The sequence below is a fragment of the Populus nigra genome, chromosome 8 (genome assembly GCF_951802175.1).
Source record: "Populus nigra chromosome 8, ddPopNigr1.1, whole genome shotgun sequence".
In the NCBI taxonomy this organism is placed as follows: Eukaryota; Viridiplantae; Streptophyta; class Magnoliopsida; order Malpighiales; family Salicaceae; genus Populus; species Populus nigra.
Genome location: NC_084859.1, coordinates 15,726,136 through 15,748,398, shown reverse-complemented (window position 1 = coordinate 15,748,398; position 22,263 = coordinate 15,726,136). Strand labels below are relative to the sequence as shown.

At 33.7% G+C, this 22,263-nt stretch overlaps 2 protein-coding genes across 4 annotated transcripts; one reads left to right on the top strand and one right to left on the bottom strand.

The window, feature by feature from the left end:
- The first annotated feature begins 3,864 nt into the window (after nucleotides 1-3,864).
- Nucleotides 3,865-7,635, top strand: LOC133701151 (mitochondrial adenine nucleotide transporter ADNT1-like). Its single transcript, XM_062124972.1, has 8 exons — nucleotides 3,865-4,198; nucleotides 5,463-5,511; nucleotides 5,674-5,837; nucleotides 5,960-5,997; nucleotides 6,331-6,443; nucleotides 6,538-6,651; nucleotides 6,902-7,246; nucleotides 7,344-7,635. The coding sequence occupies exons 1-8, from the start codon at nucleotides 3,948-3,950 to the stop codon at nucleotides 7,425-7,427; spliced, it is 1,158 nt and encodes a 385-aa protein (XP_061980956.1). The 5' UTR covers nucleotides 3,865-3,947; the 3' UTR covers nucleotides 7,428-7,635.
- Nucleotides 7,636-14,143: 6,508 nt separating this feature from the next.
- Nucleotides 14,144-21,707, bottom strand: LOC133700944 (COP1-interactive protein 1-like). 3 transcript variants are annotated; one of them, XM_062124683.1, is made up of 4 exons: nucleotides 21,556-21,707; nucleotides 20,997-21,076; nucleotides 19,599-19,782; nucleotides 14,144-19,412 (listed from the first exon to the last, which is right to left on the bottom strand). In XM_062124683.1, the coding sequence occupies exons 3-4, from the start codon at nucleotides 19,696-19,698 to the stop codon at nucleotides 14,314-14,316; spliced, it is 5,199 nt and encodes a 1,732-aa protein (XP_061980667.1). In that variant the 5' UTR covers nucleotides 19,699-19,782; nucleotides 20,997-21,076; nucleotides 21,556-21,707; the 3' UTR covers nucleotides 14,144-14,313. The 3 variants fall into 3 exon arrangements, with proteins under 3 accessions (XP_061980667.1, XP_061980668.1, XP_061980669.1); XM_062124684.1 differs by having other exon boundaries at nucleotides 19,599-19,763; XM_062124685.1 differs by lacking the exon at nucleotides 20,997-21,076 and having other exon boundaries at nucleotides 21,556-21,675.
- Nucleotides 21,708-22,263: the final 556 nt, after the last annotated feature.

Sequence of the window (22,263 nt, the reverse complement as noted above, 5' to 3'; positions counted from 1 at the left end):
GTTAGGGTCTTCGGTTACAGACTACCTTAGTGTTGGACCCGAAACTATTCCATCCTTCCTTCTGGTAACACAAAATAATATTGAAAATTGTAATATAAAATATTCAGAAAACATATCTGAGTTTTGTACGTGTCAATCAATCCTCTATCTTTTGAAGCTACAAATTGCCCATCTATCAAGAAATATCAGGAAAATAAGGACCAAGTACTCATCATTACAAGACCTATCTTTTGACTTTCATCATAAAAAATCAAGAGGGAAGTGCTGGTCTTCTGCTTGGATGGACAGCAAGTATTTGACATTGGCAATCCACAAATATTGTGGCCCTGAAGCTTCGAAGTACCCATTACTCGTGTCTCATAATCGATATTGACGTTACGGCAACTCAAGAACAAAAAAGCTGATCTCCAGTCAGCAATATCAATAATCATAATTTTGATCAAACTCAAGATCTTGGTCAAATTAAAAGCTAAGAATCACTTAAGCCAAGTATATCAGATGGTAAAAACCGATTTGTTTTTTTTTTTGTTATAATATTTTCAGGTGGTTTTCACACATTAAAACTGGAGCAAATCGATCATACCCACATTATCATATTTATAGATTTTTTTTTCATCTATTCGAAGTTGATTATTAATCAGGGGAGATCACTTGAGATGTTTTGACTGTGTTTTATATTTTATAGCACACAGAATATTTTAAAAATAATTAAAATTTGTATCATCTTGCTAGACCTAATTAAAGCTTGGTACACTCAAAATTTCCGAGTTGACGAGGTAGTCGTGATCAGTCATCTCCTAGGAAGATGGTAGCATATGAAATGACTTGATTTCTCCAAAAGCCTCGCAGAAACCCGCTCGACCTCCAAAATAGTACAAAGTGATCCTAAAGCAACACACCAACACTACAACAAGAGCATGGGTATATTATCTTCTTTTTTTCTTAAAAAAATATATATGATAAGATGATAAGAAAACCATATTATATGCACGCATCAGTGAAATATTATCTTCTTTTTTTCTTTTAAAAAAATGATAAGATGATAAGAAAACCATATTATATGCATGCATCAGTGAAATATTATCTTCTTTTTTTCTTAAAAAAAAATATGATAAGATGATAAGAAAACCATATTATATATGCATGCATCAGTGAAATATTATCTTTGATAAGAAAACCATATTATATGCATGCATCAGTGAAATATTATCTTCTTTTTTTTCTTTAAAAATATATGATAAGATGATAAGAAAACCATATTATATATGCATGCATCAGTGAAATTTTGTGCAAGTCCTCTGTCTAGGAGCTGGATATAACTATACAAGTCAAACCTTGGCATTTTTTCCATTTTAGGTGAAAAGGCATCCAAAAAAATGCTATAAACTTAATTATTTTTCCTTGAAAAAGTTAGCCATACTTTCCCATCTAATTGCTTTTAGAAGAAAAAAAAATCCCTCTTTTTTTTTTTTAATGTAAATGGGATTATAGTTAGCCAATGAGTTTTTTTTTTTAAGATCCCTAGCGAGTCTAATGGTGAGTGAACCGATAAATAATAGGTTATTAATGCATCTTGTCAACTTACTCTCAATTTAGTCTTAATTTGGTCTCCATACTATTTATTATTCTAATCTCATCCCCTACATCCAATTTTAGACCTCGTTTCAGCATCTCATCGAATTGTCATTAGAGATCACGTCAAATCCCACTACTTGGTACACTCAACAATGTGGCATTGACGTCAATTTGTCAAGAATACATCACAAGTTAATTACACTTTTAACATTATCTCTAGTGGTAATGGAAAGGAAAATCAACAAGTACAAAAAAAAAAATCATCGACTTTTAATAAACTTAATATTATCATGCTGGATTTCATATATGATTATCAAGTTTTTTTTATTAAATTTTAAATAAACACTCCATGCTTAATTTTAGTAAAATCATAAAATATTTCTAATCCAAGTTGATAACTTAGAAAATTAATTTAGAATATATTTGAGATTGTGGTAAATGTTGTTTTTTAAAATATTTTTTAATTAAAAATATATTAAAATAATATTTTATTTTTATTTTTTATACCAGCACATTAAAACAATTTAAAAATATAAAAAATAATTTGAAGCTAAAAAAATTTTAAATTTTTTTTTAAACTGAATTAAATTACAATGCCAAACATGACTTTATTTTAACACATCTCGACCATTAACATGAGAGGATATTTGAACCTATAAAAAATAAAGAGGTTACCAAGTTTATATTAGATTAAGAGAAAAAACAATGAATGTACCATTGACCCAAAAATAATAATAATTAAATATTACTTTAAAAGATGTGGATTTTTTACTATGTAAGATTTTACTGTTTATCCTTTCACGCATTACTATGAATGAGCAGTGCAAAATTTTATGTTTAGACTTTTTATCCCAATGATTTAGTCGTAATTGAAGATCACTTGATTTTGATTTCTTATGAAAAAATGAGATTGAAAAAAGATGAATCAGGATGAAAAATACACCAAACATAAATGACATGCCATAAGTCTCACAAAAGATGCACTATGGTCATTGGACTTTAAAAATCACGCAAATTATACAATTTCAGTACTTCAATATTTTTTCAATATAATTTTGGTATAAAAATTTATTTTTGTTATTTTTGAGTCTTTGACTGAGAGAGGAGAGAGGAAGGGTGCTGAATTTCGACAATAAAAAGAAAAAAGTGTTGTTGATACCAATTTAAATCATTAAAATAGATGATATTTATGTTAAATAGTTTTATTGATGAGGGGGTTCATATTAAGTGTTTTTTTAACTTTAAAGTTCATGAAAAAACAAGTCTAAGTTTTGAGTTGATTTTTATTTTTTGAGCGTTTTTTTTTGTTTTTTAAGTTATAGACAGATTTTTCATGGTTAATACAATGTTTTATAGGTTTTTTGGTCAAAAACAGATTTTTGGATAAAAAAACTTAATTTGCAATTTTTCAACCACCATAGTTGCCAGAAATTTAGGCAAATCAAATGTCGTCTAATTTTTTATTGGCAGATGCCCCCTTTGAAAATTAATAAATTAAAGGCTCAATCACAAAGGGCTTTCAAGGTAGGCTCGTGTGGGGGCCTAGAACAAAATGGCCAGGTGAACTGGCCTAGCTTGTTAGTGCTAACAACGCCTGACCTTTACTTATTTTTTCTAATTCTTTTTTTTAGATTAATGATTATTTTTTATGGTTTTTTCTCTAAAGTTTTTTTAATTTATATTTAAATCAGTATCTTTTTTTTATTTTATTTTGTTTGAAGAGTCTCTTTTAAATGATTATTGTTTTTTAGTTACACATTTAAATTTGAAGAGTTTTTCTGATTCTTTTATATATATATATATATATTATCTTTTATATGGATGAATTTTATTTTTTAAAATAAAAATATTTTCAAATAATGCTTCTAATATCCATGATGTTTTTTTTTTCCGATAAATTTAATTTATGTCTATATTTTTATTATCGTTTACTTAAATAAAAAATTATTTTAATAAATAAATTTAACAAATACAAGCGGGTGAATATATTGTCTTTTGAGATTAAATGTTTTATTCTATATTTATTTCTTAATTTTTAAAATTTTATTTTCAGGTATCATTAATAACTTCTTATTTATTTATATGCATAGTCTTTAATTTATTTAATTATATATATACATAAAAAATTTTATTTGAATTTAAATTTTTTTAAATTATAAAAGAAACATTGAATAAAATTATATATATAATTTTTTTTATAAAAAATAAAAATATTTCATTCACGGCACGATTGCATTAACCAGTAATAATGAAAGGTCGTACTAGCAATGTTCACTTATAAATAGAACATTAGTTTCCCTCGTCTCGTCTCGTCTCCTCTCTCACTCAAAACAGTCGCCTCCATCCTTCTCTCTCTCCTTCTCTAATAGCAAATGCAGGCTGAGAAAACCCACACCAAATTAATCAATATCAATAATCACACCAGTCAACGCTGTAATTTTGATCACTTTTCTAGGGTTCGGGTGATGGCATCAGAGGATGTGAAAGCAAGCGAGTCTGCTGTTTCTACGATCGTGAATCTCGCAGAAGAGGCTAAACTTGCTCGTGAAGGCGTTAAAGCACCGGGAACTGCCCTTCTTAATATCTGCAAGTCCCTTTTCGCTGGTGGTGTTGCCGGTGGAGTGTGAGTTCTTTTTATTTACTATTTTTTTAGTATTTTATTGATTATTTTATTTAGGATTCAAACTTTTTTCTTGGGTGGAAGTGACTGTGATTTTAATTAATTCCTGGATAAAATTGATTTTTTTTAGTTAAGAAATGATTGTTGTTTACTTTAAATTTCGTGAGAGAATTGATGGGTTCTTTTTGGGTTTATAACGTATTGTTGTTTTTTAAAATATATTAAAATAATTTTTTTAAAAAATTATTTTTAAAATCAGTATTTTATCTAAAATAAAAATATTAATTTAAATTAAAAATATATATATTTTTAATTTTTTTTAAAATACTTTTAAACATAAAAATAAACAGTATCATAGAGTCATAAGGCTGTAAAGGGACTGTTTCTTTTTTAATAACTGTTATGGTTTGCCTTTTTTTTCCTCCATGAAAAGAATAAAATAGTGCTTTTTTGTTGTGGATTAAAATATGTATAAATTTAGACTTTAAAGATAAAAGGTTTCCTGTTTTGAAATTTAATTTTTTTCTCTCGGAAAGGTAAAGGTCTGACTTTTCATATGAAATGTCGGGTTTTTTATATTATGACGGGCTTGTGAAAATGTTAATATTGAGCGTTCATTGGTGGTCTGTTGGATATTAGCGGGAATTGCTGAGGTGTATAACTAAGGTGTGATTTTATGTATAGCCAATGAAGTCCATGGTTTCTTGATATTTTTACTTCCTTGTTTCGGTATCACTTGTTTGTTGATCGGAATCGTTCAATTACTGAGAAATAACTTAGTTATACAAATATTAGTGCAAAAGAAACCTGGTTTTGGCATCACAGAATCATTTACTTTGTTGTCAAATGAGAAAACTTTAGTATATCGTGAATTTTCTTAACTGTTAAACCGGGTTTAAATTGACTTTGGTCTATGGTGGTGAGTTTTGGGCCATGGATGGTGAATAAACGACAGCATATATGTAAAATAACAACTTTAGCATAGATAAGAGACTACACAGAAATGATTTAATGAAAAAATGACTGCATCCATGTGAAAATAGAGGTGGCAGCCATTGAAGATAAGTTAAGGAATGGTTGTCTAATATTTATTATCATTCAGTGTGATTGAGGATGTTCCAATTTATTAATTAGCACAACTGTCTCGATATTACATGGCTAATAGCTATCATCACTAGACATTACAACTGAATTTTCATCTTTTGTCACATGCACACTTGGGTGAGCATTTTCCATACTGAAGACATTATATGCGCTATTGTTTCAGGTCACGTACAGCTGTTGCTCCCTTAGAAAGACTAAAAATTCTATTGCAGGTAGTTTTTGCTTTAATTATTTGGCCATTTGGTTCTGACTTTCTGTATCATGGACAATTACATTGCATGCTGAATTTTATATTAATTTTAGAATTTCTCCATAAGCATTCTGCATGTATGACTCCTGTTTAACTAGAGTGAATTTACTTTTGAAACATGCAGGTTCAAAATCCTCACAGTATAAAATACAATGGAACGATTCAGGGTTTGAAATACATATGGAGAACTGAGGGCTTAAGAGGGATGTTTAAAGGAAACGGCACTAATTGTGCTCGAATTGTCCCAAATTCAGCAGTCAAGTTCTTTAGTTACGAGGAAGCATCCAAGTATGTTTTGGTGTTTCATTCTCTTTAATTTACTATCTATCAGCTTCCAGCAACATTCATTCCTACATATTAGTCTGGCTACGTAAATTTTCTGTGTTTTGCTCTTTTTTTTCTGTAAACAGGGGAATATTATGGCTTTATAGGCGGCAAACTGGAAACGGTATGGCCATCCCTCTTTTTTGTTCTATATGTTACTCTATTATATTTGTGAACTTCGTTTATTGTTGAAGTCCATTTTCTATTTTCTGACCTGTCATCACTTTTACATGGAATTCTTATCCTTTATTTCTGTTTGGTGAGGGTGGTGTCAATTTATTCATGCATTATTACGTGTCATCATTTTTGCACATGCACAGAATATGATCATCAAATTGAGTTGTACTGAACTCTGGGATTATCTTTAGCTAAGCTATTTTTGGCTTTCAAATTATAGCCATTGAGCTTAATGGATTTCTAGTTTGACAAGCACCACATTTTAGTTTCCCTCTTGCAGATGATGCACAGCTTACTCCTCTTTTACGTCTTGGAGCTGGTGCATGTGCTGGAATTATTGCCATGTCAGCAACTTACCCAATGGACATGGTTCGTGGTCGGCTAACTGTTCAGGTGCTGTGATCTATACGTACTCTTTGTGAACATGTGAAACCCCCTAGTCATCGTACCATTGATGACTTAAGATTGTCCATATGAATACTTGCAGACAGACAAGTCTCCTCACCAGTATAGAGGAATCGCTCATGCTCTCTCAACAGTCCTTAAGGAGGAAGGTCCCCGGGCTTTATACAAAGGCTGGCTGCCTTCTGTAATAGGAGTTGTAAGTGAATGGCTTGGTTTCTATTGCTTTCATCAGTCCTTGATTGTGCATCTGCACCATGGATGTCTATGTTCTTATGCATAGATGTCTAAGTTATCATCAGCATTGGAGTTTGCATTTCCTTCATTAGGTCATACCTATTCTTCAATGAAATACTAAGCCAAAATTTCTTTTTCAATCCTCATATATGCCGTTAGTGAATTATCTGTGTGCTTGCTTAATCTAATGACCTGAATTATGACGTTTACAGATACCATATGTGGGTCTGAACTTTGCTGTTTATGAATCTTTAAAAGACTGGTTGCTCAAAACGAAACCGTTTGGACTAGTTGAGGACAATGAATTGGGTGTGGCGACAAGGCTTGCATGTGGGGCTGCTGCTGGAACTTTTGGCCAGACAGTTGCTTATCCTCTCGATGTAATCCGACGAAGAATGCAGATGGTTGGCTGGAAGGATGCTGCTTCAGTTGTCACTGGTGATGGGAGGGGCAAAACAGCCCTTGAATATACTGGTATGGTTGATGCCTTCAGGAAAACAGTTCGTCATGAGGGATTTGGAGCATTGTACAAGGGTTTGGTCCCCAATTCAGTGAAGGTCAGTGTAGTAACTTAGTTTTGATCATCTTATTTGGAATCCCTTGTTACTTAATCATTATCGTCTAAGGAGATCTTTTTGTTTTTTCCTTTTGCAGGTGGTCCCTTCGATAGCAATTGCTTTTGTGACATACGAGATGGTGAAGGACGTTCTTCGAGTTGAGACGAGGATATCTGACTGAACTAGTGAGAGGAATAAATTATCCGACTTGCAAGGGAAATGAAAGGAAAAACAAGGAGAGGGTCAGTTGTCGGGGATTATCTTACTTCGAGGTAGCGGGGAAGTTTAGAAGTTTATTTTTAGATAGTGTGATAGATACTGTGAACGTTTTTATTTTTTAAAGTGTTTTATTTATTTATAAATATATTAAAATAATATATATTTTAAAATTTATTTTTAACATCAATATAAAAAATAATTTTAAATAATTTTTTTAAAATTTTTAAGAATATATAGTTATTTTTATTCTCAAACATGCTCTTAGAGGGTGTTTGAGAGTTTGAGAGTAGTAGTAATTTTTTTCAAAGTGTTTTTTTATTTGAAAATACATCAAAACATAATATATATATAAAAAATTATTTTTGATAAATCACATCAAAATAATCTCAAAACATTAAAGAAATATTAATTTAAAATAAAAAATAATAATAAAAAAAGTTAATTCGATTAAACTTATTTCAAGGATGAAGTCAAGTCCATGTTGCCCTTACAAGTATGGGCTCTTTCAAAGCTCCGGGTAAGGATGATTTAAAACCTATTTTCTTTCAAACCTATTGAGAAGTGATGAGTGATGTGTGGAAGCTTGTTCATAAAGCTACCGAGAATGAGAATTTTAATAGGGATATCGCGGAAACTCTCGTGGTTTTCATTCCTAAATAGGAGAGGCCAACCAATTTTAAACACTTCGGTCCAATTAGTCTATACTAGTTACATCACCCGCGCGATGCCGCGGGACAATAGTTTTTGTATAAAAAATATCAAAAAAGGTTAAAATCTAAAAATATTAAGTCTTTTTATAAAATTATATCCAAGAGTCTTGAATGTGGCTGCAACGCCTGACCCAGAGTAATATTTATAATATTTATAATATTAATAATAATATTAAACTTGCATGACCCAAGTTTAAGTAGGTCTGACTGCAATATCAAACCCAATAGTCTTGGATGAGGGTCTGGCTGCAAGATCGTGTCATAAAAGTGTGATAATTAAATAGATTAAGTAAAAAGAAAAAAAAACAAAAGGAAGAAAAAAATTAATAAAGAAAAAGAAAAAAATAATTGAATTAATTGGGTTAACCCTTTAAACCAGGTTAACCCATCAAACCTTGGATTCATGTCGTGAAAGTTTGATAACTAAATAGAAAAAAAAAATTGACGGGTTACCATAATATTAACTGGGCTAACCTATCAAACCCGGGATCCGTGTCATGAAAATTTGATAACTAAATAAAAAAATTGAACATTAATAAAGTAAATTAAACGAAAGAAATTAATTAAAAAGAAAAAAAACAAACAAAAAGGCATCAGCCTTTTTATTATGGATTACAGTGTGCAGTCCACAGTTAAAGGCATAATAACAGCAAAAAAAAAAAGAAAAAAAAAAGAAAAACTAAAGGCATCAGTCGATAACTAAATAGGAAAAAATTTAATATTGATGAACTAAATTAAATAAAAAAAATATTAAATAAAAAGAAACAATAAAAGAAAAAAAAACTTATAAGAAGAAAAAAACTAATGAAGAAAAAGAAAAAAAAATCTAAATTAACTGGGTTAACCCGTCAAACCTGAGATCCGTGTCATGAAAGTCTGATAACTAAATAGAAAAAAAAAATATCAACAAACTACATAAAAAATTAATTAAAAAAAAAAGCATCAATCTTTTTACCGCGGACTGCACTGTGCAGTCCACAGTGGAAGGCATAAAAAAAACAAAAACAAAACTAAAAGCTTTAGCTTTTTCATTGTGGACTGCATACAATATTAAAAGATGAAATCAGAAGAACGAAATTAATGAGAAAAAAAAAATCTGAATCAACCTGGTTAACCCGCCAAATCAGGTCAACCCGTCAAACCTGGAATTCGTGTCATGAAAGTCTGATAACTAAATAGAAAAAATAATTTATTATTAATAAAATAAATTAAAAAGAAGATTAATTAAAAAGGAAAAAGCAAAGAGAAAAAAAACCTACATAAAGAAAAAAACTAATGAAGAAAAAGAAAAAAATCTGAATTAATTGGGTTAACCCTTCAAATCAGGTTAACTCGTCAAACCTGAGATTCGCGTCATGAAAGTTTGATAACTAAATAGAAAAAAAAATTGACGGGTTAACCCATCAAGTCCGGGATACGTGTCATGAAAGTCTGATAATTAAATAGAAAGAAATTTAACATTAGAAAACTAAACTAAACGAAAAACATTACTTAAAAAGAAAAAAAAAGCAAAAAACAAATTCCGGGTTAACTCGTCAAACTTTAAAAAAAGCAAAAAAAAATTTCCAGGTTAACTCGTCAAACCAGGTTAACCTGTCAAACCCGGGATCCGTGTCATGAAAGTCTGATAACTAAAAACAAAATTAACATTAACAAACTAAATTAAACAAAAAAATTCATGAAAATAAAAAAACACAAAGAAAAAAAGCAAAAAAAAATCCATAAAGGTATAAAAACCGAAAAAAATAAATAAAATAGAAAAAAAAATTAAAAATGAAAAAAAAACAGCTTAGCGTTTCATTGTGGACTGCACAGTGAAACACTAAACAGTTTTAGTATATGTTATTAATTAAAAAAAAATTAGGTTAACTCATTAAATCGGGTTAACTCGTCAAACCCGGAATCCGTGTTATGAAAATCTGATAACTAAATAAAAAAATTAACATTAACAAACTAAATTAAACAAAAAAAAGTCATTAAAAGAAAAATACACAAAGAAAAAGACAAAAAAAAACCTATAAAGGCATAGAAAAAGAAAAAAAACAGAAAAAAATATGAAATTTTTTTTTTTAAAAAAGAAGAAGGCTGCTTAGCGCATAGTAAAACACTGAGCAGTTTTAGTTTATTTTTAATAAAAATATTAAGAAAATAAAAATATTTTTATTTCCTTTAAATTAATGAAAATTTATGTTTTACAAATAAATACAATCTAGTTTTTCTTATATTTAATATTTAGAAAATAAAAATATTTTTATTTCCTTTAGATTCTTTTTGTATCTTCCATTGTTGTTGCTCGAAAATGAAACTCATATTTTTAGGAGGAGGTTCAAATGCTAAAGATTTAAAGTTATAATGATAAATATACGCATATCATGAATTCCCCTAAACAATTATTTTTAATATATATATATATATATATATATATATATATATATATATATATATAGCTGCAGCCAGCCCCTCTAAAAAGCAATCAATAACACCAATCACATCAACTCACCAAAACTTGAAGCTTCGATCAAGCTGGCAAGTGCAGGGAAGAAAGCCAGTTAGAGTATTAAATCACGCGAGAAGAAAGGAGAGAATAAAGAGATTATAACGAAAAATACTGTTTGAATCCACAGTAAATTTACTCACATGTTACAGTGTTTTCCTGAGCCCTTTTAGTTTTTTTTTAATAGTGTTATCTACAAGCTAATTACAAAAGTTCTAATGAACAGGCTAAATCCTTATCTTGATGATCTCCTCTTTAGAGCAATTTTATTCTGGGTCATAGTACTTCTGATAATGCTTTGATTGTTCAGGAGGTAATGCATTATATGCACAGGACCATAAATAAACATGGAGCTTTAGCTGCAAAAGTCTATCTAGAGAAAGCTTATGACAGAGTTAATTAGGACTTTCTTCAGACTACTTTTGAGCAGTTTGGCTTTCCAACAACTATTGTTAATCTAATTATATTATGTGTTTGGGCATCTTCCCTCAATTTTTTTTTAGAATGGTTTGAAGCTCCCATCATTCATTTATAATCATGGGTTGCGTTAAGATGACCCTCTTTCTTCTTATTTATTTGTTTTGTGTATGAAGAAATTAGCCTACCTCATTAGCAAGAAGGTTTTAGATAAGTCCCGACACCTTATGAACATCTCACACCTTTTCTTTACAAATGACGCTATGTTATTTACAAAAGCCAGCAAGGCTTAAATACATGCCCTCGCTAGTGTTCTCACTAGCTTTTGTAATGTGTAAAGATTAAAAGTTAATTTGGAGAAATCTCGAGTCATGTGCTTTAGAAATGTTGGCAGGTAGCTCAAACGTGAGCTTTCCCAGCTCTCTACAATGAAGTTTGCTAGTAACCTGGGTAAGTATCTTGGCTTCCCATTGATGCAGGGAAGAGTTAAAAAAAATCTCTTATTTCAACTTCATCCTGGAGAGGATTCAATCAAAGTTGGCATCTTGGAATAGTTGATTGTTGAACAGGGTAGAGAGGGTCATTCTTGCTAGATCAATGATTAGTACTATCTCCATATAATATATGCAGACGTTATGGCTTCCTCAGGCTATTTGAAATGGTATTGATAAAATCATTAGAAACTTCATTTGGAGCAGGTCTAATACAAGGCACAGTTTTATTTTTATAAATTGGAATACTATTTCACACCCGAGGAAATTTTAAGGGGTTGGAAATCAGAGAATCAAGGCTAGCTAATATTGTTTTGCTAGGCAAGCTAGAATGACAGATTCGTAATGATGAGGGGAAACAATGGGTTTACATTCTAAAGCACAAATACTTGAGGCATACTGACTTTTTGCAAAGACTATTCTAATGCATATATCACATGGAGAGCTATTCATAAAGCCTTCATTCTATTACGTGATGGGTTCTCATATAAGGTTGGGAGAGGGGAGCTCTCCTTTTGGTTTGACAAGTGGATGGATATTGGCCCTATTGGTGGGAAAATTGATATGGTACACATCAGTGATTTAGACTTGAGAATCAAAGATTTGTGGCTTGCCGATACTCGGAATTTCAACAACTTGGTGATGGTGCTGCCTGACTTTGTGAAACACCTCATTATAACAGTCCATATTCCCTCCACTCCTTGTCCAACTAACATGATGATCTGAGAAATGAATGATACATGTTTCTATACCTCTAAACCAACATTTCTTTGGTTACTAAACAGATCAAAGACGCTACTTGTTAATTCTATTTGGCCTTGGGTTTAGAAATTAAAGGCTCTTGAGAAAAAAAAAATGCATGATGCTTTGGCAGATTGTCTATGATAGTTTTTCCACAAACATGCTTAGATACATAAGGAACATTGCTAACTCTTCCATTTGTGGCTGCTATAACCAGGAGGAGGAGACTACTTTGCATTGCTTGTGAGCTTTCTAGGGACATGTGGAAAAAGTTGGGTTTTGTTAATGCTCATGATTTTTGGAACTCTCATGTGGTTCTGGTGTAGAGATATTGGTTCTTCCAACGAGTCTTTCATTTTTCTTTTGGGTATATGATGGATCTGGAGGTGCAAGAACGTTATTGTATATGGTGATAATTATAAAGGTGACAATTGGATTTTAAGATAGATTATCCTTCTTAAGGATAATCTTTGTAATGCTTTCACCAGGCCTATTGTCAACTGTAAACATGAAATTACTATTTCTTGCTGTAGACCTGCTGAGGGGTTTGTAAAATTGGAATTGGATGTTGATGGGAGCTCGCAAGGTAATCCTGGGAAGATTGGTTTTGGAGGCATCATTAGAAATAATTTCATGGTGGCTAGTAGTTTTTATCGGTTTGGTGGCATTCGCACTAACCTGCTTCCAGAACCTCTAGGTATTAAACATGGATTGTCTCTTGCTTGGAATTAAGGCTTTAGGAGGATCATCTGCAATTCTGATTCTCTGAATGCCTTGAGACTTATTCACGAGGAAAACTCCACTTTTCACAGGCTTGTGGCTATTATCATGGATATCAAAGAGCTTCTCTTAAAGGACTGGGAGATCCGTCTTGCTTATATGTTAAGGGAAGCTAACTAATGTGCTGATTTCTTGGCTAAGCAAGAAGCTCAAAATTTATCAGAGTTTTGCATCCGAGAAGACTCACCTTCAAGATTAAATGCCCTCATGCTTAGAGATTCCATGGGTTCTTGAGTTTAGTTTGTTCTTAATTTTCCATTGAACCAAAAAAAAATAAAAATTGACCGGACCCTTATTTCATGGTGGCTAGGGTCATTGGTGAAGACATTGACATGAATTGTTTTTTCATCCTGGCTCCATCTTTTCTTTCTTTTTCACGGGATAGATTGTCAAATACCTTTCATGCAACATGGCATTACTTGAAGAGCTAGCCGGATGCTGTGAGCTAGGCAATATAAAGCCAAGGTAAGTACGGATAAGATTTATTAGTTTTGGGATTTACATGTTAATTTTCAATTTTTTGTTCGATGTCGTTTTATATAACATATTTTTCATTTACTGAAAAAGAATTTGCTCTTTCTCCATAAAAAAGTTCTTCCAATAATTTTGAATTTAATATTTTCAAAAAAACACGTATATAATATTTTTGTGTTTGCAAGCCAAGGTCTTAACATAAAAAAAATATTCATATCTAGGTTTTTAATTATTTTTATATATTTTCAAATCTGAGGTGGTCATTACACGTAACACTCCTCTTGACAAAAATATGATAGAAGGATAAAAAAAAAACCCTTAACAAAACAAAAGTAAATGTAGACTCTAGTATGCACAAGAGAGTACATTTCATAGAAAGACAAGAACACAGAGGCAAAACTTATCATTAATCCCTCAATTCAGTGCTCTTTCCTTTACATGTCGAATTCATGTTGCAGTTCACATAATACAAGGGCTAATGAGAAAGACTAGTTGCCGATAGGAAACTTTGGTTTTACGAGAGATGACGATTTAGCTATTGTTTTCAGCAAAATCAAGGGGGCAACATAAATTCTGTATAATGTAACTGACTAACAAATATTTTAAAAACAATCATCAATAGGATATTCTTATCAACAAAACTTTCTGAATGTAAAAAAAAAAATTAAGAAATGAAAAGCAACCCATCACAATGAAAAACCCAAATGAATATACTGTAATGAGAAATGCTATTGAGGGCTCCTAAGATGCCCTCTGGCCTCTAATGGGCATTTTTGAGAGCATCTCCCTGAGATAATCATAGCGGCTTTGGTGATATTCAATCCATATGCATAGCTGCCTTATTGCTTCCCTCTTCTCCTCTCCGAGGTCTAATATCCCCTCATCCTTTTCTTTCATCATCGTCTCCAATGCTACCACCTTTTTCTCCAGTTGGTTGATAGCTTTGGTCAAATTCTCCTTCTCCACTCCTTCCTTGCTCACCTTGACCTCTAATTGCTCAACCTTCTCCTTTAATGCCGATTCACGTTCTTTTATATCTTGTAGCTGCACAACTAAATTACCTACTTCCTTTCTCAATTTTTCGTTTTCATTATTTGTGTCCACAAACCAATTCTTCGCAATCAGAATCTCCTTTGAAACTACCAAAATACAGTTCTCATACCTGTTACAATCTTCTTCAAACTTCATGGTCAAAGCATCCAGTCCTAACAACGAATTGTTTACTTTTTCTGAGATATCTGCAACCATACTGTGATAAGCTTCATTATTTGCGGTGATTATCCCGGACAATACAGCAACCCTTTCTTCAAGCACTCTCTGTTCTTGTTGATACTTCTCTTCCGCTTTTCTAAAGGTGTCTTCATTCTCTGTTAGTAATTGTTCCGTGACACGGAGCTTCTGGTTTGACAGCCGGAGCTTAACTTCTATATTTCGCACATTCTCGACCAAGGTGTTAAGTTCATCTCCTTTTACTTCAAGATCTCTCTTCAGGTCCTCAATCATTTCTTCCAACTGCTCTACCATCTGATCTCTAGAACCCAAATGCTTTTGGAATTCTTCTGCCATGTCTTGAACTTTCCTTTCTGCTACTGCAAGACTCAACTTGCACTCCTGAAACCAGCCTTCAACTTGCTTATGCTCCTCATTTAGCTTTTTGTGTGCCTCCTCCTGTTCATCCAGCATTCTCCGATGCTCTGCAATCTGGCTCACGAGCTCAGATTTCTGATTTTCCATTTCGGTCAGGTTTTCTGAAAATTCTTCTTTCTCTTTTTCAAGCTGCAATTGCATTTGGTTTTTCTCAGTCTGCAAAGAATCCAATTCCTGATGCAGATTGTTGACCTGTTCCGTTAAAGCCATTATCTGAGCAGAAGCTTCAATCTCCCCATTTGTATGTCTCTCCTGGAGGGCAGATAACTCAAACTCTCTCTCTGTTTGTGTTTTTTCCATTTCAAGGATCTTTTCTTGAAATCTCACCATTTCCTCTCCCAATCGCTCCTTTTCCTTGGTTTCAGTACTTATTTGCTCCCCAAGATCAGTTTTCTGGTTGCACAGAGTCTCCACCTCTAGTTCCAGATCATTGATTCGTGCTGAGTAACTTTCTTTTTCTGCCAGGACTCTTTGTTGATCTTCAGTCTTGCTTGCTATCTCCTCTTTCAAATTTTCTATCAGAATTCGATATTCTGAAATTTCTAGAGTTTTATTCTCGAGTTGCACTTCAAGTTCAACTTTCTGGCTGTGTAGAGACTCCAGTTGTTGTTGTAACAAGTTGACCTGATCAATAAGCCCCTCAACTCGAGTTGATGCTTCATTACCTCTACTTACCATCTGTTCCTCCAATTCTGCTTTCTGGGCATGAATAGATTTGAAGTCTGCTAGCAGAGTATCGACCTGCACTGTCAAACTCTCTGTTCTAGAGAATGATTTATTATAATTTTCCTCGAGTTTCTTCATGAGAGCAGAAAGTTCATCCCCTCTCACTTTTGACATCATTTCAAGTTCCAAAATCCGGGCTTCTAATCCCTGATTCTGTTCTCCCAGTTGCTTTGCTTCAGCCACCTTGCTTTCAATCTGCACCTCAAGATCTCTATTCCGGGCTTGCGATGATTCCAGCTCCAGCTCCAGACCTCTTACTTGTACCTCCAATCCATTTATCCGAGTTGATGATTCATTCCCATGTGTCTCGTGCAGCTCTGCAAGAGATGAGTACTCCCTTTCCCTGTCACCCAATTTATCCTTTAAGTGACCCGATTCACCTACGAGTCCATCAATCGTGTTTTGTGCCTGCTCCATCTCATTTGAGATTTCAGATAATTTCAAGGTAAGAGAATCATTCTCCTTCTTGGTGACACTCAGATTATTGGTAAATTCTGCAACTTGATGTTCTGCAGATTCCAGCTGTTGCTTCATGATAGAAAGTTCTGCTTTAAGAGCTTCTAGCTCTTGCCCTGTGGTAGCTTTTTCTTCTTGCAGCTGATCAGTCAAGATTCTTAAGTCTTCTCCAATCTTCTCACTCTCTTCAATGCTTCTCATGGCAGCCTCTTTCTCCAAAATCATGCCATCTTTCTCTTTGTTCAGTTCCTCCAGTCTTTGATTCAGTTCTGCTTCTATCACACCAGCAGAATCTAGTTTTTGCTTCAGTTCTCCATTCTCAGCCAAAAGTCGTGCTTTACCATTGTCTGAGCTTTCAACTTCGAGCTTCAAATTTCTGATGACCTCCTCTTCTTCTTGAATCTTGATCAAAGCTGTCTCATATTCCAACGTCAAAGCTTCCCTGATCTTCTCACTCTCTTCAATGCTTCTCATGGCAGCCTCTTTCTCCAAAATCAGGCTATTTTTCTCTTTATTCAGTTCCTCCAGTCTTTGATTCAGTTCTGCTTCTATCAAGCCAGCAGCATCTAGTTTTTGCTTCAGTTCCCCGCTCTCGGCCAAAAGTCGGGTTTTATCAGTGTCTGAGCTTTCAGCTTCAAGCTTCAAATTTCTGATGACCTCCTCTTCTTCTTGAATCTTGATCAAAGCTGTCTCATATTCCAACTTCAAAGCTTCCCTGATCTTCTCACTCTCTTCAATGCTTCTCATGGCAGCCTCTCTCTCCAAAATCAGGCTATCTTTCTCTTTGTTCAGTTCCTCCAGTCTTTGATTCAGTTCTGCTTCTATCACGCCAGCAGCATCTAGTTTTTGCTTCAGTTCCCCGCTCTCAGCCAAAAGCCGTGCTTTATCAGTGTCTGAGCTTTCAGCTTCAAGCTTCAAATTTCTGATGACCTCCTCCTCTTCTTCTATCTTGATCAAAGCTGTCTCATATTCCAGCTTCAAAGCTTCTCTGATCTTCTCACTCTCTTCAATGCTTCTCATGGCAGTCTCTTTCTCCAAAATCAGGCTATCTTTCTCTTTGTTCAGTTCCTCCAGTCTTTGATTCAGTTCTGCTTCTATCACGCCAGCAGCATCTAGTTTTTGCTTCAGTTCCCCGCTCTCAGCCAAAAGTCGGGTTTTATCAGTGTCTGAGCTTTCAGCTTCAAGCTTCAAATTTCTTATGACCTCCTCTTCTTCTTGAATCTTGATCAAAGCTGTCTCATATTCCAACTTCAAAGCTTCCCTGATCTTCTCACTCTCTTCAATGCTTCTCATGGCAGCCTCTCTCTCCAATATCAGGCTATCTTTCTTTTTGTTCAGTTCCTCCAGTCTTTGATTCAGTTCTGCTTCTATCACGCCAGCAGCATCTAGTTTTTGCTTCAGTTCCCCATTCTCAGCCAAAAGTCGTGCTTTATCAGTGTCTGAACTTTCAGCTTCAAGCTTCAAATTTCTGATGACCTCCTCCTCTTCTTCTATCTTGATCAAAGCTGTCTCATATTCCAGCTTCAAAGCTTCTCTGATCTTCTCACTCTCTTCAATGCTTCTCATGGCAGTCTCTTTCTCCAAAATCAGGCTATTTTTCTCTTTGTTCAGTTCCTCCAGTCTTTGATTCAGTTCTGCTTCTATCATGCCAGCAGAATCTAGTTTTTGCTTCAGTTCCCCATTCTCAGCCAAAAGTCGTGCTTTATCAGTGTCTGAACATTCAGCTTCAAGCTTCAAATTTCTGATGACCTCCTCTTCTTCTTGAATCTTGATCAAAGCTGTCTCATATGGCAACTTCAAAGCTTCCCTGACCTTCTCACTCTCTTCAATCCTTCTCATGGCAGCCTCTTTCTCCAAAATCAGGCTATCTTTCTCTTTGTTCAGTTCCTCCAGTCTTTGATTCAGTTCTGCTTCTATCACGCCAGCAGAATCTAGTTTTTGCTTCAGTCCCCCATTCTCAGCCAAAAGCTGTGCTTTATCAGTGTCTGAACTTTCAGCTTCAATCTTCAAATTTCTGATGACCTCCTCTTCTTCTTGAATCTTGATCAAAGCTGTCTCATATTGCAACTTCAAAGCTTCCCTGACCTTCTCACTCTCTTCAATGCTTCTCATGGCAGCCTCTCTCTCCAAAATCAGGCTATCTTTCTCTTTGTTCAGTTCCTCCAGTCTTTGATTCAGTTCTGCTTCTATCATGCCAGCAGAATCTAGTTTTTGCTTCAGTCCCCCATTCTCAGCCAAAAGCTGTGCTTTATCAGTGTCTGAACTTTCAGCTTCAATCTTCAAATTTCTGATGACCTCCTCTTCTTCTTGAATCTTGATCAAAGCTGTCTCATATGGCAACTTCAAAGCTTCCCTGACCTTCTCACTCTCTTCAATCCTTCTCATGGCAGCCTCTTTCTCCAAAATCAGGCTATCTTTCTCTTTGTTCAGTTCCTCCAGTCTTTGATTCAGTTCTGCTTTTATCACGCCAGCAGAATCTAGTTTTTGCTTCAGTTCTCCATTCTCAATCAAAAGTTGTGCTTTGCCAGCATCTGATCGTTCAACTTCAAGCCTCAAATTTCTGATGATTTCTTCTGCTTCTTGTATCTTGTTCAAAGCTGTTTGATGTTCCCACTTTAAAGCATCCCTTTCCTCACTTGCAGCTCTCAACTTACTCCTCAGTTCAGCAACGTCTAGATTCGCTGCTTCAAGTTCTTGCTTTATGCCATCTGTTATCTTTTCACTTTCAAAACGACCATTTTTACTGCCTTTGTGCTTAGAAGAATCATCAGATTCTGAGTCTGAGCTAGATGAAGATGAGGTATCTTTTCTATGTTTGCCATTAACTCTCTCTCTCAGCTCTCCCTTCAGATGATCATATTGTCCATAGAGCAAATGGTACTGTTTCTGGACATCCTCAATTAGCTCAAGAAGAGGCTCTTTTCTGGAGTTTTCTACTGAGAGGCCATCTCGTTCTTCAAGATCTTCCTCTTTGATAAGCTTCAAGATCCTTTTTACCTTGTCATCAATTTCTGAGCAGGAAAGGTCTTAAAGTTAAATATTGACCAAATTTACAATGGAAAAGATGAGCTTGAGGCACAAAACAATAAGCCTGCAGAGACAACTCAAAATGTGCTGTGAGAGGTGATAAAATTCATTTTTTCCAGTTTTCATAATGCCATTTCACCACCTCCAAAATTACTGGTACAGAAAATCACCTGTTTTAGTTTCTTTTAGCTGTTCATCTTTCTCCGGATCAATGTGAGTTCCAATGAAGGATTTTAATGATTCACGGAAATCGTGCTTTTTTTTTGTCATCCTCTTTAAATTTTCAATCTGACTTTCCTTGGCAGCTATATGTTCAGAAATGCATTCTCCATCTTCTGTTCGAAATTATAAAATCTGCATATCAGGATTTTGATAATTAAACACAATAAGATTCCAGCTGCTTATTAATGGTTTACCAAAATTGAACATGCGTATAAGCAGTTAAATGAAGTGGGTCAGCCATGAGAAGATAAATGATCAGCAAGTGGCTTGCAAGATCAGTCATTTGAAGCGAACACCACACAAATGAAATCATTCAAGCAGAAGTTAGAGATCTTATTGAACTATTCAAACAACACTTACCAGGCTCTATTTGTGAAATACATCAATCAGTAAAGAAATTGACTTTGACCTGTTCTACACTAATAATATAACTTCGGCAGACAGCCTGCAGCTCATGGTTATACAAATGTCCCAACATCAATAAAATTCTCACCATCATCCTAGAAACAGGATTATAGCTCCAATTTGATGTTAACTTTGACGAAATTTGATATGCAGAATCAGATGTTGATAGTGAAATGAAAATCAATCCAGTTTGAATTAATAAAATCTGAGTATTTCTTTGATAAACTTAAAAGGCTATATCTGTATGAGATGGGAGTTAAAGACTGTTTTGAAAGTATAGCTGTTAAACTGGATATGACCGGTCCCTACTAAAACTCAGCTATTAAAAGGCAAATTATAAAATGATCCCAAACACCCACTAACATCATCGTTTCATTAGGTAAAATCAAACACAGATAAAAACCCATGTCACATTTGGATTCCCAATCACAACCAAGCAAATGAAGTTGCGTATCCTCACTAATAACCATATTTCAGATCCACCCATTTCCAAAATCCCATCTTCTTTTCACTGTAACAAGTCCCACTAAAAGAGCCATTTTTTCAAAACCATGGACCCAACACACCAATAAACTTCCCCTTCTTAAAATACCATTTTTCAACTAAAAATGGATAATTAAACAGCCAAACATGTCATTACAGATCTGGCACCACCTCATAACCACTAATAAGGAATCAAATCAAAGCACCCCAGAATAAGGAGAAGCCAAATGAGAATTCTTTCAAGAGTAGAAAATGACAGCTTAATATTGTTAAAAGTGAGCTGTTCTTTTTGGTATTTTCTTTTTCCAGTAATATAACACGTTACTCCTCAAACATAATTAAAACTGATTTAAGATTCATATTAAAATCCACTTTCAAAGCTTGAAACTATTTTTCCACCATAGAAACCCACAAACGGCATAAAGTTAAATTAAAGAAAATCTTCTTTTTTTGCTTACCAGGAAATTTCCTTTGCTTTCACTTTCAATCTTCCCTGGTAAGCTTAGCTCACGCTTGCCAAAAAAATCCAAGATTTGAACTAAAAAACAAGAAGAAAGAAAAAATTAAACTAAACAATTAACCAGAGAGATTTCCAGCTAAAAAATACAATCAATCTTAATAAAAATAAAAATAAAAATAAAAAATTAACCAGAACTAGAAAAAATCATGATCGTAACGTGATTACTTTTAATCAGACTAACAAAAACCTTAACCAACACAGTCAATAAAAAGATTAAAATCAAGAAACTAAACAAATAAACGACCAAACAAGCAGGAAACGATCAACATATGCTAATCAATCAGCAATTAACTATTTAGTCCACCAGAAACGAACTTCAAATTATCAAAAACAACAACTTGATCGACCAAAAAACTAGCTAAAATAATTTTTAAAAAATCAAGAAAAGATGGAGTAACATAAGCAAATGAAGTTAAAAAACTGAAATTCCTAGTTAAGCATAAATTAGGTGCAAACAATTCTGAGATTGACCAAGATCATAATCAAGAATTAATTACCTGTAATTCCAGCTCGGAAGAAACTTAAGAAAAACGAAACGCTCTAAAATTTGAAACTAAAGAGAGAGAGACTGAGAGAGAGTTTCAAAACGACCGGTACAACATTTTCTTGCTTTTCAATTTGAGGGGGAGGATGGAATCTTTGGAACCTTCTCTCTTGATCTAATCATCCTCGTACTTTACTTTTTATTACAATAAAGCCACTGAGATGTCACTGAATGTGAAGAGAAATATCGTGAGTTTTTGCTGCGGAAAACGGGAGATTTTATTTTCTCGGAAATAAAGAAATGATTGGTAGTTTGTGGGGCCCATTTGTATGAGTTGTTTCCCGCGCCTAGGTGGATATCTTGTCTGGATTTGAGTTTTTTTTCACTGTGCTCGTGCATGTATAATCTCCACCAATCATGCCTTTTTTGAACGGTTCACGTGGCTTTTAATTTCGAGTGGAGAGAAAAATAGGAAAATCATTTCTCAGTCACCAAATTTCATTAAACCAATAATACTCAATATATAGCCTTCGTGATGGCCTAAGTAAATGACAATTATACCCATCTTCACAAAGATGTCCTTTCTATTTTTCAACCCATCACTGAACTATTTATTAGATGATTATTTATTTTATTGACATTGGCGTATTAATGATTTTCTCTGGTTTTAAAAAGAATGAGAAGTAAATCGTAATATTTCTAAATGAAAATCTACACTTGA